This window comes from Schistocerca piceifrons, chromosome 4 (assembly GCF_021461385.2).
Source record: "Schistocerca piceifrons isolate TAMUIC-IGC-003096 chromosome 4, iqSchPice1.1, whole genome shotgun sequence".
NCBI lineage: Eukaryota > Metazoa > Arthropoda > Insecta > Orthoptera > Acrididae > Schistocerca > Schistocerca piceifrons.
In genome coordinates this window covers 251,637,976-251,657,022 of record NC_060141.1, presented here as the reverse complement: position 1 = coordinate 251,657,022, position 19,047 = coordinate 251,637,976, and the positions used below count along the sequence as shown (strand labels likewise).

The window sequence follows — 19,047 nt, the reverse complement described above, 5'->3', positions numbered from 1 at the left end:
TATTTGTAGAGTTGGCCAATTCCAACAGTTACTCATTGATATTATAGTCATAGAATATTACATTTTTTCATTTTTGTGAAGTGCAAAGTTTTACATTTCTGAACATTAGAGGAAGTTGCCAATCTCTACACCACGTTGAAATCTTATCAAGATTTGACTGAATATTTATACAGCTTCTCTCAGACGGTACTTCATTATAGATAACTGCATCGTCTATGAATAGCCTGATTTTACACTCAATATTGTCTGCAAGGTCATTAATACACAACATGAACAGCACAGGTCCAACACAATTCCCTGGGGCAGACCCAAAGTTACTTCGACATATTATGACGACTCTCAATCTGAGAATAACATGCTGTGTCCTTCTTACCAAAAAGTCCTCAATCCAGTCACAAAATTTATTTGATACCCCATACAATCATAATTTTGACAATAAGCATAGGTGTGGTACTGAGTCAAATGCTTTTCGGAAATCAAGAAACACTCCATCTACCTGGTTGCCTCGATCCAATGCTTTCAGTACATCCTTTGAGGAAAGTGCGAGATTGGTTTCACATGTTCGACATTTTTGAAAACCATGCTGGTTGGCATTGAGGAGTTCACTCTGTTCAAGGTACCTCAAACATAAAGAGCTCAGAATATGTTCCAAGATTCTACAACAAATCAATGTCAAGGGTATTGAACGGTAACTTGGCGTGTCAATTCTACTGTCCTTTTAGATGCTTGTGACCTGTGTCTTTTTCCAAGAACTGGCAAGGTTTTTTGTTCAAGGGATCTACAATAGACTATAGTGAGGAGAGGAGCTAATATAGCCACAAATTCAGTATAGAATCTGATAGTGATTCCACAGGGGCCTGGAGCTTTGTTCAATTTTAATGATTTCAGCTATTTCTCAACACCACTGACAAGAATACTTATTTGATTCATCGTTTCAGTGGTACAAGGATTAAATTGGGGCAATTCTCCTGGGTTTTCCCTTGTAAAGGAACATTTGAAAATGGAGTTAAGCATTTCAGCTTTTGCTTTGCTACCCTTAGTTTCAGTTGCTGTCTCATTCACTAGGGACAGGACACTAACTTTGGTGCCACTAACAACCATTACATACAACCATAATTTCTTTGGATTTTGGGAAATGCCATTTGACAGTATTCTGCTACAGTAGTCATTGAAGGCATCACACATTGCCCTCTTGACAATCAAATGGGTTTCATTCAGCATCTCTATCTATAGCTTTATGCTTTGTTTTACACCTATTATGCTGTAATCTCTGTTTCTACAGATATTTCTTTACAGTGACTGTATACCAAGGAGATTCCCTTCCATTACGAACTGTTCTAATGGGTACATATCCATCCAGTTTTGTTTCTTTGAACTTGAGGCAGAGTTGTTCTACATGCTCTTGACCAGTGCTGGAAGTTTTAAGTTCCTCACTGAGATATGGCATTACTAATTTTTTATCTAATTTGCTGAACATATATATCTTTCTGCTTGTTTTAGCTGTCCTTTGTACTTTGGTGACCACAGTTGCCACAACCGCATCATGATCACTGATGCCAGTTTTGATGTGAACGTCCTGAAAGAGGTCAGGTCTGTTTGATGCCATTAGAACCAATATATTTCCATCTGGAGTGGGGTTCCCAATTATCTTGTTGTAACCTGCTGTGATACAATAATTTTGCTACATTAAGAACACTGTTGCAACTGTATGTTTTGCTGCAGATGGGATGGCACACCAGAAGTGGAAAAAGTATTCACTGGTAAAGATGCATCAAGTAACAGTAAAAACAGCAGAAGGACACCTTTTAATAGTGCACAAGCCATCCCATTCATAAGTAATGGTGATTTCAGACATCATATACACTGAGTCACTTCCACGCCATGCAATCTTCTCGTAAGATACTGGAAGCTAATTGTCAACATAGCTGTAGTGATTGACTCTTTCTTGGAAATACAAAAAAAAAAAAAAACCTAGATTCACTTAATCATTAGGGTGCCTAGGGAAGCAACTAATGGAAGGTATGTACCCTCATCTGTTTCTGCCATTTCAAATATTTGTCTCAGTAGGTATGCAAACATACTTACATACTTAGAAAACTATCAACTATCAGCACGTGCAGTTCCAAGTTGATGCTGGAACCATTGTGTCCCTGATATATCTGGTCACACATCACAGTATTTGTTCACAACAATTTAGCTGGCACAAGAAGATGTGACAGCTTTTGGTGATCATAAAATCACTCAACCTAGCATCTATTAAGCTCAGAGAGTTGCCTTCGCTTTGTCGATGCAGTTAAACCAGCACTAGATAAAACTTCATTAATTACAATCCATTGTGCCCATATCAGTGGGCAAAGCCTATGACTGTACTTAAAAACATAGATCTGCGATAATTTTTACAATAACCATTAACACACAATCTAAATTTGACCTGTATGCAATCCTGCACCTGAAAGAATTACTGGCAAAACTGGCTGGTAGCCAATATTTATCTAAAATTGATTCTGCAGACACACATTTATAGTTGCCACTGGACATGCAGACCACGTAGATCACACCATTCAATACACTTTTTGGGATCTACTGTTACAATCACTAGCCTTTTAGCCTGACTGATATGTCACCCTTATCACAATGTTATCAATATAATAGAAGGAAACATTCCACGTGGGAAAAATTTTGTATAAAAACAAAGATGAGGTGACTTACCGAACGAAAGCGCTGGCAGGTCGGTAGACACACAAACAAACAAACACAAACATACACACAAAATTCAAGCTTTCGCAACAAACTGTTGCCTCATCAGGAAAGAGGGAAGGAGTGGGGAAGACGAAAGGAAGTGGGTTTTAAGGGAGAGGGTAAGGAGTCATTCCAATCCCCTAAGGTAAGTCTTTCCGCTCCCGGGATTGGAATGACTCCTTACCCTCTCCCTTAAAACCCACTTCCTTTCGTCTTCCCCTCTCCTTCCCTCTTTCCTGATGAGGCAACAGTTTGTTGCGAAAGCTTGAATTTTGTGTGTATGTTTGTGTTTGTTTGTTTGTGTGTCTATCGACCTGCCAGCACTTTCGTTCGGTAAGTCACCTCATCTTTGTTTTTATACATAATTTATCACAATGTTACTTAGAACAATTAATACAAGATATCACTAACTGTGCAAATTGTTGCTGTAGTCTTCAGTCAAAGAATGGTTTGATACAGCTCTCCATAATTCACTATCCTGTGCAAGCTTCTTTATCTCCAAATAACTACTACAACCTACATCCTTCTGAACCTGCTTCCTGTATTCATCTCTTGGTCTCCCTCTACAATTTTTACCCCCACAGTTCCCTCCAGTAGTAAGCTGGTGATCCCTTCATGTCTCATAACATGTCCTGTCAACAGAGCCCCTCTTTTAGTCAAGTTATGCCACTTTTTTTTTCTCTCCCCAGTTCTGTTCAGTACCACCTCATTGGTTACAAGATCTACCTGTCTAATTTTTAGCATTCTTCCGAAACCTGTGACACGTCAGCCTCAGTTGCAAATAGAAACCAATCTTTACCCAGGTTTCAGCCAAAATTTGGTTATGTCAAGTATAAAACTGTAGCACCATAGTAACCAGTCATAAATCTACATTACTTGGGCTGAAGAGAAACAGCAGGTCCCGCAGCATGGACGAGGTTGGTATGCCGCGAGAGCTGCCGGAGTTCCGGCGCAGCTCTCGTGGCCTACCGATCTTGTCCGCGCAGCTGGGCCTACTGTTCCTCTTCACCCCCAAGTAATGCAGATTTATGACTGGTTACTACAGTGCTACAGTTTTATACTTGACATGGCCAAATTTTGGCATGCAATAGGTAAGTGTCACTGGCTTCTGAAGAAGGTCAAATTATTTTGGCTGAAACCTAAGATAGGATTGGTTTCTATTTGCAACTGAGGCTGACTTGTTACATGTTCATTTATCACAGTTGCTGACAGGGCTGCACAATGTTAAAAATTCTTAAATTCTTCTGAAACACTATAATTCAGAAGTTTGTGTTCTCTTCTTGTCTGTTTATCATCTATGTTCACTTACATACAAGGCTACATTCGAGACAAATACCCTCAGAAAAGACTTTCTACTACTTAAATCTATATTCAGTATTGACAAATTTCTTTTCTTAGGAAAAGCTTTTCTTGCAACTGCATTTTATATCCTCTCTACCTCAACCATCATCAGTTATTTTATTGCCCAAGCAGCAGAACTTTTACTTCTTTCAGTGTCTCATTTCCTATCCAATTCCCTCAGTATCACCTGATTTAATTTGACTACATTCCATTTTGCTTTTATTAATGTTCATTTTATATCCTCCTTTCAAGACAGTATCCATTGAAACAACTGCTCCTCCAAGCTCTTTACAGTCTCTGACAGAATTGCTATGTCACTGGCAAACAGCAAAGTTTTTATTTATTCTCCTAAAACTTTAATTCCTTCTCCAAATATTTCTTTGGTTTCCCTTACTGCTTGCTCAATGTACAGATTGAATAATATCAGGGATAGGCTACAGTCCTGTCTCCCTCCATTCTCAACTGCTGTTCCCCATTTACGTTCCCTGATTCTTGTAACTACTGTCTGGTTTCCTACAAGTTGTATGTAACCTTGCACTACCTGTGTTTTACGCATGCTGGATTCAGAATTTCTAAGAGTGTATTCCAGTTGACATTGTCGGAAGCATTAAATGTGTGTTTGCTCCTCCTTAATCTATCTTTTAATTTAAGTTATAAGATCAGTACTGCCTCACATGTTCTTACACTTGTTCCCCAAGATCAGCTTCTAACAGTTTTTCCATCCTTCTATTAATAATTTGGTAAGTACTTTGCAATCATGGTGTACTAAACTGACTATCTGGTAATATTCATATCTGTCAAACACTTTATCTCTTAGGAATTGGAATTATTATATTCTCCTTGAAGTCTGCAAGTTTTTCACCTATCTTGTACTCTTGCACACCAGGTGGAATAGTTTCGTTATGACTGGTTCTCCCAAGAGTACCAGTATTTCTGAGGGATTGTCATCTACTCCATGGCTCTTGTTTCAACTTGGGTCTTTCATTGCTCAGTCAAATTCTTCTTGCAATATCATATCTCCCAACTCATCTCCACCTACATAATTTTCCCTTCCTGTAATAGTGCCTTGAAGTTCAGTTCCCTTGTAATCCCTGCACATACTCCTTCCACCTTTCAATTTCCCATTATTTGGTTAGTACTGGATTGTCATCTGAGCTCTTGATATTCGTACATCTATTCTTCTTTTCTCCATCTGTGTCTTCAATTTTCCTATACACAGTGTCTATCTTTTCCCTAGTTATATATGCTTCTATAGCCTGTGCAGATTACCTGGACAATATTTCTGTAACGAGGACCACACAAGAGCAGTATACCTAAAGCTTTCAAACACTGTTTATCCACTGAGAAGAAAATCATTTGAAGTGCCAGCTCAATAAGAGCTAACCATTAAATGCAGAGGGTCACACTTTCAGCCTTCGTTTTATGCCTATGTAGAGCTCACATGAGGTATAACTAAATTATCTGTACCTACAGGTTTAAAAGAGTTTCAATCTTTTGGGAGAGAGGTAAATATTATAGTAAGAGTGTAATTAAATCAGCTTAAATTGCATGGCCTACAAATATAACTTGTAAAATGGGCGTAAAATTTGTTGGTCCACCAACAGCTACCAACAAGTTATAATAAAAACTTAAACACCACCCAGGGCTTAGGCCTGTTCCAACTGCTGCCTACAAGGCAATAAGATGAGTGATGTATGATCACGAGAATTGTGACCGGCATGTTGCCAATCACTCCCACCGTTAATGCTAATAGATGAATCCTGACAATGCAGCTGCTTCATTACTGAAGCAGCTCCCCAGCTGGTGTCACAAGACTGAGTTAACCCCATTCTTATCTCAGAAAAATTCTGAGGAGGTACTGGGAATCGAACCCCACTGCTTCCACACTGAATGCAGCAATGATAATCATCAGGTATGGAGCGAGTTGCAGCCTATTCTTAAACTAAAAAGAAAAGTCTCAAATCTTCTCTTTGCCTGGCAACCTTCACGCCAAGCATGCACCCAACTTCAGCAACTGGTACGTCTCAATATAGTATTGGGACTATACTGTCTCAAGAACTATGGCAGCATGGATCACCCAATGTGGTTGCTTATAAAACATTGACAGCAGCACAGATGCACTGCTTTCACCTTCAAAAGGATGCTTTGGCAATAATCTGTGCTACAAAAAAGTTTATTGTATTGTTGTACGGGCACAACATTCCATGTGCCAATGCTCTCACTTTTTGGTCCCCTAGCAAATAATGCTACACTGCAACAGTGGGTGACATTTTTAAGTAACTATAATTATGAAATACACCATCACCTCCCTGCCAAACAAAAAATGCCAATGCACTACATCACATGTCTATGGGAATGCACCCAGACTTCAATATTCACAAGATGCTGTTTCACCCTGGATGTACTATGCAAAATACCCTTGATTGAGTATCCAACTCTTGAAGTAGCCACAGCCACAAGATGGACCTGCTACTACTGTCAGTAGAGCAGGGTGACCAGAGCACTTACCTACAGAGCCTGAACCTGCATTTAAGACATGCTTCTCCTCCATCTCCAACTAAATGCCAACAAGGATGTCCTACTGCTACATTGCTCACTACTGAGGAGGAAGAATGCCAAGTCACTGTCTTACTCAGATTCTGCCCCCCCCCCCCCCCCCCCCGTATCGTCCAGATGATTCACATAATGCACTGGGGATATTATATCCCAGGTGTGGCCCCAGCTGGACAAGCATGTCTCACTTGCCTGTGTAATCTGGCTGACCCCACCAAACAATTTTACTCACAGCCTATTCCAGATCGCCTGTGGGAGTGAGTGAATGTGGACTTCACCAGACCATTCCAGGGAGCAATGTGGTTTCTAGTAATGGATACAGAGTCAAATTTTCCATAAGTTATGTGGATTTCTGCACACATTGTCCTTTTCACACAGCACCTAATTCAGAGGCAGAGGAGTAGTTTGTCACAAGCTTCAGTGGGCAGCTGAGGAAAGCTACGTTATCATTCAACGAAACCCTCACCAGCTTCCTCACAATGTATGGAACAACCCTTGACATTAGTTGAAGCCTGGCCAAAATTTTACATTTACACAAATATTGCTTGGTGTTCAGATTTTTCTAAACCATTTTTGTGAGGGCTCACAAAGGGTATTTGAGCACCTACTACTGCACATGCTCCCACCACTGGGCTCATAGTTTCAATTGGACCCAGGTTGGTTGCAAGGCCTCATCGTTCATCACAGGGGTCCCCCAGCTTTTTGTCATCACAGGCAGACAAAGTGCAGATGGTATGCCATAGGAAACAGCTTTGGCCACAGCAGCATCAATAGCCCATGCCCCTGCTCACACCTCACAAGGATATGCGTAACTTGCTGTGATCCTGCCCACAGGCATGTACCACCCATGTCCATGCCCTGAGTGCATCATCATTGTAACCTCAGGCCCCACCGCAAGTCACAAGAGCCTAAATACTCATTCACACAACTGTTGGTGCCCATAGAAGTTGAGCCTTTAATCCTCCCATACCATTCATGGCACACACCATACCACAGCAAAGTCAACAGCTCCCTCCAGAGGTGGCAGAACCCACCTGCACTAGCTCCATCTCTAGCAAAGCTCAATGTCAGTATGCCACAGGACACACTAGTATGATGTCCAGCATCAATATCCTTTTCTTCCTTGTCATACAAGCCACCACACAAGGTGTTATTGGTCATAGATGCCGATTAAAGGGGGTCAAGGGAATTTATACTTGCAAATGCGATTTAAATAGCTTTGTGCCACATGATTCCAGACAGCTGGAGCACATTTGTGGGTCTTGCTCAGTGTGCACACAAGAGGTGCTATACAGATTCACACTGTAAGGGAGCTGCCTAAGAACACAGGAACAATGCTGAAAACAGTAAATGAAGAGATTTTCTTCATTCAGTTTTCATACAAACATGACCCTTGAAAATTTGAAGTTCAAGGGAACTTAGCAAAAGTTCAAATAACTGAGAGCGAATTTAATAAAATTTTCACGGACTGAAGTGGAAGATGTTTGGCTGATCGAGGGGAATCAAGAAAAAGTAAATGTGAATATAGTTAAAAAATAATGCAATAGTTTCAAAAACATTCATATTTCTTTACAATGAAAAGTGAAAGGAAGAGCTACAATTAAAATTAAGAGGAAGCTGATCTTTTGTACCAATTTTTATTTATTTTAACACTTTGAATGAAAATAAATATTTCTAAAAATATGCAAAAAAAATCATTTTTATTTTGCAAAGAAATCAGTGATTATTTTCTGCTTCAGTTATGCCCAGCACACTTGATGAAGCACATTTTCTATTGCAATCAAAGTAAAAAATACGTCATTGTCTATTTCCGTTCTGAGGTTGCACATGTGCAACATTTCTGATGACAATTTCTTCCCTTCTAAATCACAGACAGAATTGTCTTTTGGTTCATCATCATTTTCATCATTGTTGCCAGAACAGCTGAAATTTCAATCTCCACCAGGTTCCCCAAGATCGCCAAAAGTGTACAAAATCGTCAGACATCACATTTTCTTCTAAGTCATTAGTCCCCATTAGCAAGTGGTTTGTGTACTTACTGAAACACAGCAACTGTCAAAATAGGTAAAATAAACAAAAATGGATGTGAGCTTGTACAGCTCACCAGTATTCATTATGTGTAGCATTGGTTTGTAACAGATGTAAACAGTTCCCAAGGAACTGAATTCAGTGATGGGTGTAGAAAGCATAAAAGCAGTTCCTTAAAGATCATTTCCATCTGTTACACACCAGTGGTGTGTATTACGAATGTTGATAACCACCATACAAGGTAACATCCATTTTGTTTGTTTCAGCATTTAAGCCACTTGCTGCTAGACTGAAATCCAATATTATAAATTGAGGAGTTTACAGTAAACATATCCAGTCAATGGCAAAAATGTTGCTGCTCAAGTAAAAAATTATCCACAGATGTTCACTATCTAGCAATTTTATAACAGTACAAGCAGTTCATTAGATACAAAATTTTCGTATTCTTTGTGTAATTGCCTAAATGTGTATTGCATCTTATAGCTGCAAATAAAAATTTATAAAAATGTAGGTATATTTTGCTATTTGAAAATGGCTTCTACTGTAACATTAGTCACAATATTGTCCTGGTAGTAAACTGATGATACACATATTTTCACTCACCCATACATAATCTGCCCACACATATCTCGCTACCATTAGCGCTTCTTCTCTCAGTTGAATAACATGAGTAAATCTTTGTTTAGACCATGCAACAGAACTGTTCTCCCCTGGCAAGCGGTCGGGTGGTGATGACAACAGCTCAGCACTTATAGAATGGTAGTCATTTTCAACAGTGGTCAGCCACTTCTTTAGTATTTCCAGGGATGAATCTTCATTGTGGTCGCTTCTTATCCTTGGATAAAAGTATAATTACAGTGCAACAGCAACTTTATTAACAATAGATAAACAACTGCCAAGCAAAACAATGCAATTTCTTAATGAAATTGCAGTCATGTGCAATTGGCTACAGCATTTGTGTGTCAATCTGACTGAAGATAAGACAAAACATAAGAAAATACTTAAACCATTTTAGGGGTAACCAAATATGTCATTTTTGAAAACAGATAATTTCAATGCTGCTATTTATTGAGAATTTTTGCCCCTATTAATGTAGCAGCATTTTCATATCTAACAATATATCTCACTTACTCAGATACCTAATCAGCCTTCAAGCGTTGCTTGTGTGCACATTACTGTCTCAAGTTGCAAACTGGATTTTCATCTTACAGTAGTAAAAAGTAGTCTCTTATTTAGATTTGCGGATCTCAACAAAAGATTTTGGTAGATTTCAATCTCTGAGTTCACTACCATAAAAAGACAATGTAACTGCACACATAAAAAAACTAACAGAATATGTAATGAATTGTCAGATTGAGAATTTTGGATAGTGAGCTTACAAAATAATTATCACCAGAATGGGAAGAAAACTACCTTGAGAAGCCATGGGAATCAATACTGGTTATACTACTACTATGACAATTTTAGTGACTCGAAAATTCATTTGCAAAAAGTTACTGGAAGTGCAAGGGGAACCTAATGTGATGTATAGGTGACCAGATGAAGGAGACATGGACTTCAACTTCAGTATTTTGTATGAAACTTCATATTAGTGATGCTTGATGTGGAAAATTCAGTTATTTAACTATTTCAGAGGAATCAAATCCAGGATGGAATGTAACAATATTATGAGAAGGAAAGTTGTTACTCACCATATAGCGGAGATGCTCAGTCGCAGATAGGCACAATGAGAGGACTCTTACACTTAAACACACACACACACACACACACACACACACACACAGGACCCGTGTGTGTGTGTGTGTGTGTGTGTGTGTGTGTTTTGCCTATCTGCCACTCAGCATCTCTGCTACATTTCATAGGTACGACAAATTATGGAGTAAAAATGTATTTACAATTGGTATTCTTCTGTTGCTTGTGTATCAAGTTGGAAAAAACAACAGTCAGACATTTATGCCACTTTAAATATAAACAGACTACTATCACTAACATTGATTTGTAATAGGATTTTGGAACATATTGTGTGTTCTAACATTATGAATTGCCTCAAAGAAAATGATTTATTAACAAATTAGTCAACATGGATTCAGAAAACATTGTTCTTGTGAAACGCAATTAGTTGTTTATTCTCACAAAGTAAAAAGTGCTATCAACAGGTGATTTCAAAGTTATTAAATATTTTTACATTTCCAGAAGGCTATTGACACCATTCCACACAAGCAACTTCTAATCAAACTGTGTGTCTATGGAGTATCATCTCTGTTGTGCAACTGGAATCGTGATCTCCTGTCATAAAGATCACAGTTCACAGTAACTGACAGAAAGTCATTGACTAAAATGAAAGTAACATCCCCTGCTCTTCAAGAAAGTGTTACAGCCCTTCTGCTGTTCCTGATATACAAACACAACTTATGAGGCAATCTGCGCAGCCTTCTTAGATTGTTTGCAGATAATGCTGTCATTTACTGTCCTTTTTAAGTCATCAGATGGTCAAAACTAACTGCAAAACAATTTGAACAAAATATCTGTATGGTGTGAAAAGTGGCAATTGACTAAGTAATCTAAAGTGTGAAGCCATCAGCAGGCGGTACTAAAACGAATCCACTAAATACTGGTTACATGATAAATCATACAAATCTACAGGCTGTAAACTTAACTATATACTTAGGAATTAGAATTACAAATAACTTAAATTGGAATGATCACGTAGATAATGTTGTTGGGAAAGGAAACTGAAGACTGTGGTTTACTGGTAGAACACTTGCAACACGTTAACAGGTCTACTAAAGAAACTGCCTACACTAGGCTTGTCCATCCTCTTTTGCAGTATTGCTGCATGGTATGGGATCTGGCTCAGATAGGACTGACAGAGGACATAAAAGTTCAAAGAGGGGCAGCTCATTTCGTATTATCACAAAATAGGGGAGATATCGCGATGGATATGATACATGAGTTACGGTGGTAATCATTAAAATAAAGGCATTTTTCACTGCAGCAGGATCTTCTACTGACATTTCAATCACCTACCATCTCTTTAGAGTGCAAAAACATTTTGTGGGTGCCCATATACATATGCAGAAATGATCATCATAATAAAATACAAGAAATCAGTGCTAACACAGAAAGATTTAAGTGTTAATTTTCCTGTGCACTGTTTGAGAGTGGAATGGTAGAGAAACAGCTTGTAGGATGAGGAGGAGGAGGAGGACTTTAGTGTTTAATGAGCTGTTGACAAGGAGGTCTTTAGAGATGGAGTACAAGCTCAGATTAAGAAATGATGGAGAAGAAAAGTGGCCATGCCCTTTTGAAGGAACCATTCTGCCATTTACCCCAAGCTATTTAGGGAAATCACATAAAACCTAAATCAGGATGGCCAAACATGGGTTTCAACCATCGTCCAGTGCTGTGCTACCACGCTCGTTAGCTTGAAGGTGGTTCAATAAACCATCTGCTAGGCACTTAATTGTGAATTGCAGAGTAATTACATAAATGTAGCCATAAGGGAACATTGAGCAGTTTTGGTACAGTTCTTCAGAGGAGTTTACTGAAACATAATGGAACCTCCACAAATCAAGTTTGTTGTGAGAATGTCATTTATATTCATTTGCACTGCATTTATCATAAAACATTTACAGTATTTAATTGAACTTATTTTATAAATCTTTTTAAATGTATAACTATTTACAGATGCTAAGAGTAGGATGACAGTGTATTAAGAAATGGTGACATTCAGAGGGAATTACTGGCAGCTATGACATCTTTCATAAATTTCATGTTTCTTTTTTCTTCTGATGACAGGCACAACTGCGACATTGATAGTCTTGTTGTGAGTTTAGATAATATGCTGAAGCCAAAACTGATGACTTTTATCAACTTGAGTTCACTACCTAAAGTTTATGGAACTTGTTTACCACTGTAATGTTATTGATCATTTCATCACATGCTGATGGAAAATATTGCTTCCTACAAAAACAAGTCTTGCAGAAGCAGGCTTCCACTGTTGTGTTACATGCTAACGACTATATAATAGCAAGTTATGTCAGCCAACAACCACTCACACTATTACTGTATCATGTTACAGGAAGTGATGTCACACACCAGCACAGTACAATATACATTATTCATGGAACATAAATTTGAAAACAGCTTATACTGGAACTGCATAACAGTTTAATAAATTCAAACTGATCAAGCGATTCAAAGCTCACGAGGTTACTCAAAGAAGGGCAAAACTCACATCTCGTGTTCTGTGGCTGACACTTGTTGTCAAACATACGTCAGCCCAGGAACCAGAGACAAGCCAACAGGCAATTTGTCAATAAGTGATCAAGAGAGCCTTAACTATTTTGTAATACATTATGTCTCACTCCTTCATATAATGCAAAGAACTGTTTTCATCAAGAAACATTGGCTGACTTATCCTCCAAGGCTGATTACCAAACACACTTAGTAAGCCAAGAGCAGAACCTTTTCGAAGGACTTTTTAGCATAAATAATTCTACAACATAGAGCTGCACCACATCCACAGATGAAATAGAAACAATGATAGTGGGTAGCAAGGTTGGAATAGGGAAAACAGAATACAAATGAACAACACACTTTTCAAAACATGCACGTAAGATATAAAAAGCTTCTTAAATATAAAGTGTTTGATTTTCACACCAATATTGAAATTCTGAATGACAGCCTTCACTTTTGGTAACTGAATGAATTAAAATAAATGGGTATTTTATTTTATCCAATGATAGCCAGTGTGGTAAGATTTTACCATTCAGACTCTGTCAATCATGGAAGAAGAAGAGAATGTGTAAAACACGCATATATGTAATCTCTGTTTGGGCATCACTTGAAAACCAGTAAAACTGGAGGTTTCCCCTTGAGAGATACACATGTATATTATAATACAGGGTGTATATAAAGTCCAGGAACACTTTCAATTATATATTGCACAAGAACCAAACATTGCACAGATATCATATATATGTCATTTTGAAGAGAAACCCTGAAAGTTTTTTGTTTTCACATATACCGCCACATCGTAGTTTGGTAATATGCCAAAAGTCAGCACTAGTCGCAAATGTGGTAAGTTCCAGTGTGGAGCGAGCTTTCTGTGTGTTGGAGTTTGACAAAAACAAGTGTGCTACAGCTGTTCAACGGATGTTTAGAACCAAGTACGGTAAGAAGCCACCAATATGGAAGGCCATTTCAGCAGGATGGGGCGCCACCCCATTTTCATCGAGAAGTTCTTGGGTACCTTGAACACAGAGTTGTGGCATGAAGGATCGGCCGTGCTACAGAAGAGGACAGCTGTTTCATGAAATGGCCTCCCTGAACACCAGATCTCACTCTGCATGGCTTTTTTCTGTGGGGACACATTAAAGATGTGGTGTCGGTACCGCCTCTACCACGTGATGTAGCAGAGCTCCAGGAGAGAATACAGGAAGCGACTGCCACAGTTGATGATGCCATGCTGGGATGGGCATGGCAAGAATTGGATTACCACATTGATGTCTGCCGGGTCACTCATGGTTCACATATTGAATGTTTGTAAAAAAGCTTTCCGAGTTTCTCTTCAAAATGCAATATGTATGGCATCTGTACAATGTTTAGTTCTTGTGCAATAAATAATTGAAAGCGTTTCTGGACATTATGTACACCCTGTATTATACAGTTAATAAAAATAAAGGAGTGGCTGTCCATACAAAAATTTGGTCAGTGGAATGTACAGTTATTAATAGGTCCAGGCTAAATATAGATGGTATTAGTGAAGTGGAATGGCACAAAGAACAGGGGTCCCAGTGCATTCGTATACATGCAAAATAGAATTTATATCTGGGGCATAGATCTAATAATGAACAAAAGAAAAAAATAGTTATGTGGGTTAACTACCATGAACAGCATAGTGAATGAATCACCGTAGATAGCAAAACATGACAACTAAAGTAGTAAAGTATACATGGTTGATAGCTCTGCACATGATGAAGGGATGGAAAAGGTATGCTTAGTTAAAAGAAATCATCCACTATGTTACTGGAGATTAAAAATTAGCTAAGATGGTCAAATTTGATAGTGGGAAAAGGAACAGGAGGAAAAAAGTTACGAAAATGTGGAATGTGAGAAAGGAATAAAGCCTCCCTGCATACACCTGACTTAAGAATACTGGAGCATGGTTGTACACATGAATGAGACCTGACGACAACAAAATATTTTTGGTACAGCAGGTAACAGTAAGACAAGGTTTTAGAAAGTAGGTTTTACACTGTAAAATGTGTCCATATGCAGACAATGCTCTGACCCTAATTTGACAGTTATGACATGCAGACTGAAACTTGAAGAGACTGCAAAAAAATATGAAATAAAGGAAGAGAGGCCTCAGTAATCTGAATCTGCCAGAAATTGTTGAGAAAGTCCAACAGGGGAAAACCCAGAATGGAATAACGACAATATAACGAAAAGGATAAACTGCTATTCGCCATAAAGTGAAGATGTTGAGTCACAGGCAGGCACAACAAAAAAGCTGCTACACAGGTAAGCTTTCAGCCAAAAGGCCTTTTTTCTGAATTAACAACAGAACACACACTTTCACACAAACACAACTCACACCATGTCCACTGTCTCTGGCCTCGACAGCCAGAGACAATGGTCGTGTGTGTGTGTGTGTGTGTGTGTGTGTGTGTGTGTGTGTGTGTGTGTGTGAGAGAGAGAGAGAGAGAGAGAGAGAGAGAGAGAGAGAGAGAGAGAGAGAGAGAGAGAGAGAGATATGCATTTATGTAAATGTGTGTGTGATCTGTTGTGTAACTTTGGAGGAAAGATAAGCGGATGCATGAACATCCAAATTTCTGATGGCAACCTAGCACAAAACAAAGGAGAAAAGGGCAATAGGTGGAAGGAATAAATATGAGGACTATGCAGAGGAAAGGAGGTTGAAACAATATTACAGAAATGCATGACAAAATGGATGAAGATAACATGGGGGAAGTAATACTGTGAGAATAATTTGATACATCACAGAAAGATGTAAGTCGAAACAAGGAAGCTGGACTAGATGACATTCCCTTAGAAGTCTTAGGAGAGCCAAACATGATGAAATTGACCTGGCAGTACCAAGAAAGTAATGCTGTCATCTGACCGACTGTTTGTTTGTTTGGATCCCACAGTACTTTGCTAGGCATAGTCCTTGTATGGTGGTATGTTGTCTACACATGTAAAGAACCAAACTGTAGTTGTAAGAGTCATAGGATGTGAAAGGGAGGTAGCAGCTGGAAAGGAAGTGGGACAAGGATATAGTCTATCTCCCGCTTTGTTCAATCCATATACAAAACAAGTAGTAGCAGGAATTCAAGAGAATTTAGAGAAGAAATTAAACATTAAGGAGAAGTAATAAACACACAACATTCGCCGATGATATAATTCTGTCAGAGGCCACAAAAGACTTGGAAAATCATCTGAATGGAAAGGATACTATATTGAGAATAGCCTGTAGGATGTACAGTTGACTGATGTCCAGTGATACAGACGCAATTAGCTTTCTTTATAAAAAAAAAACAAATCACACGATATGTTTTTGGAAGCTGAATTACATAACAGATATATATCAAGTGGACTTTTTGGTGAATATTATGTACACACATGTTAGACTAACTACAAAAAAATATGAGAAGGACACACTAACTTTTTCCTGGAGCTGCACCAAACCAGCTGTTAGGCTGAAGATGACAATAGCTGTTGATAATTCACTGAAATTCATACACTCAAACTATGACACAAGGGTATGGTGTGACAATGAATCTCTTTCTAGATACCACTGTCTTAAGTAGGGCCAAGTTGAGATTAATAGGTGGCAAAAAAACCAGTCTGACAATGGTAATCAAATAAGAACTGCAAAATATTGTGATCAGCTTGGGTCCTTACTAAAGAAAATATTTTATAATATAGTCATAGCTATTGTCTCAGTAATCGTTAGATAAGTTTAAAGAAAGAAAGAAAAGAAAGGACAGATGTGGTTTAGTAATGAAAGATCAAGTACAAGCAATTCCTGATTTGTTATGTTTCTGCAGTATATTAAATTAACTTTTTCTATTAAAAGTGAGATTGGCCTACAGTAAGAGGCTGAAGATCAGTATTTTGCTTTTCAGTGAGAGAAAGTAGAGAATCAGCTGTAGCTGAAAACAAATTTCAGACACTGCTGTAATGTAATAAACTTATTTCTTTAAAAATTGACTTACCATATACTTCATCTAAATTAAAGGAGCAATAGCAAAAGAAGTTGGAATATTAAACAAGAAATAATAACCTTGATACACCAGTTGTAAGAGATACAGACTGGGCAAAGTGGTTGCCAACCAAATTTGGTGCATGTTTGCAAATTCCGAAAGAATACCCATGGGTAAAAAATAAACAGTCAATTACAGATGTAAAGGATATATTCTGGCACATAGAGGTACATCGTGGATAACTTTGGGACATCAATTTCAAGGAAGCAATCATGAGCAGAGACTGCAAATACAAGCAAGCTGAAAATCAGTAACTCTCCCGTCTGTGAGCTCACAGTCTTTATATTAACAGTTATATGGATAGTAAACGAAAAGAAAAGTACCACGTTACACGGATTTTAAAACAAGCTGTTAACAATTTTTCCCTGTCTGATACAAATACAAAACTTATGGTACATTTATAGTGTAGTTAACCTACGTACAAAATATAAATAAACTAATACTGCAAAACTCAACAACACTGTCACTGAGTAAGTAATACACTGAATGTCATGCATATCATCGCGTTTTCTGAACTCTACTCTGAAAGACTATCTACAACCAGTCCATCTCAAACAGCTTCCATGACAGGTACATACAAGTATTTCACGCACTATATTTTTAAATTTACGACAGCAGAACTGCAATGTTACTTCTAACAAGAACAATAAAACACTCGCAGCGCACATGTAAAAATAATTTTATACTTTTCATGGATAGCACGCACGAACCATCAATATACGAAACACATCGCGGAGTTTTACACATCGTAATCATTTAAAACTAAACAAATAAAACACTATAATCTTATAAGGGCTGTATTTTCTCCCCCAGGTTCTTTTAGTGAGGGATTCGAAATTAGCCTTACATTAAAGAAAACTTGGGTTTTATAGAGAAAATATGAAAAGATATTTTGAAAACGAACGTACCACAATGATATCCTGTCTTTTGGGTATTCTAACCTCTCTAGGAGCGTCAGAAAGTAAGGCAATGTATGAGCTTTATTTCGAACTAGAATTGCGATGACAACCGTAGGATCTCTCAGACTTTGAGGATCGGTAAGTTCTTCTGCCCTAATGAATGCAAAAATAATAAGTATTGCACTGTACAACCCAAAACTGCAACTGACGGAGCAATGCATTGCCACGCTATGCCTTCTGCTTCTCATATTCTGTGTAGTTACTGTGTACACCGATTTGTTTATGTTTCGAATTCAAAAGTCCCCCTGACGTCTACGATAATGCCACCTGTTGGCAGGTACAGAAATCAATTTGCAAACCACACCAAGCGGTAATATGTCGACATTTAATCGATGGTACTGTTGTCGATTTTTCGAGATACAGCATAATATCGACTATACATCAAAGTAAACTAGTATCGAAAAGTAAATTTCCATCAGTGATATCAAAGGCTAATATAATTAATAACTGTGGTGATACATAGAAATCACTTTTACTTTAGCGCACCCAAGGAGCAACTTGTACTTGGTTGTAACTGCACTAATAAATAAACTATCAATTATTTCAAGCGGCTCTTGTATACTTTTATATCCATACTCTGCAAATTGCATGGCAGAGCGGTAATTCCCATTCCACCATTTATTAGTGCTATTTCCCGTTCCATTCACGTATTCAGCGTGGGAAGAATGATTGCTTAAACACCTAGGTGCGCGCTGTAGTTACTGTAATCTTGTCCTCGCAGTCCAAATCCATGTCTGCTACTTGGTTCACCCACGAATGGATTCGTTTCATTTCATACATTTACAAATTGTGCCACATAGAAGTTGACCGATTCCTACTGTGTGTCTTTAATATCGTAGTTATAGGCTCCTATGTCTTTTTCTTTTTTTGGCCTGGAGCAAATTTGACATTTCCGATTATTTAAGACATGCTGCAAACCTTTGAATGATTTTCACATCTTATCGAGATTTGAATGAACATTTGTGCAGAATTTTTTAGACGTAACGTCATTACAGAGAAATGCAACATCAGCAAAAACTGAGGTGACTAGAAAGTTATTAATGGACAACATGAATAGCAACGGTCACAAAAAACTTTCCTGTAGCATATCCGATATTACTTCTATATATTTCGATGACTTCCCATTCAATATAACATGCTGTGTCCTCCGAACC

The 19,047-nt window shown here is 38.2% G+C and overlaps 1 protein-coding gene across 2 annotated transcripts in view; it reads right to left on the bottom strand.

Annotated features, from left to right (window-relative positions):
• Positions 1 to 18,191, bottom strand: part of LOC124795534 (glycosyltransferase 25 family member) — an 869,126-nt gene extending 850,935 nt beyond the window's left edge. For both annotated transcript variants that reach the window (XR_007016720.1, XM_047259606.1), the window contains exons 1-2: positions 17,843 to 18,191; positions 9,265 to 9,496 (exon numbers count right to left, since the gene is read on the bottom strand). Coding sequence is in view for 1 of the 2 variants with exons in the window: in XM_047259606.1 (XP_047115562.1) it covers positions 9,265 to 9,496; positions 17,843 to 18,081 (471 nt within the window). In the remaining variant the exon portion in view is untranslated. The remainder of the gene's footprint in view (positions 1 to 9,264; positions 9,497 to 17,842) is intronic.
• Between the last annotated feature and the right edge of the window lie 856 nt (positions 18,192 to 19,047).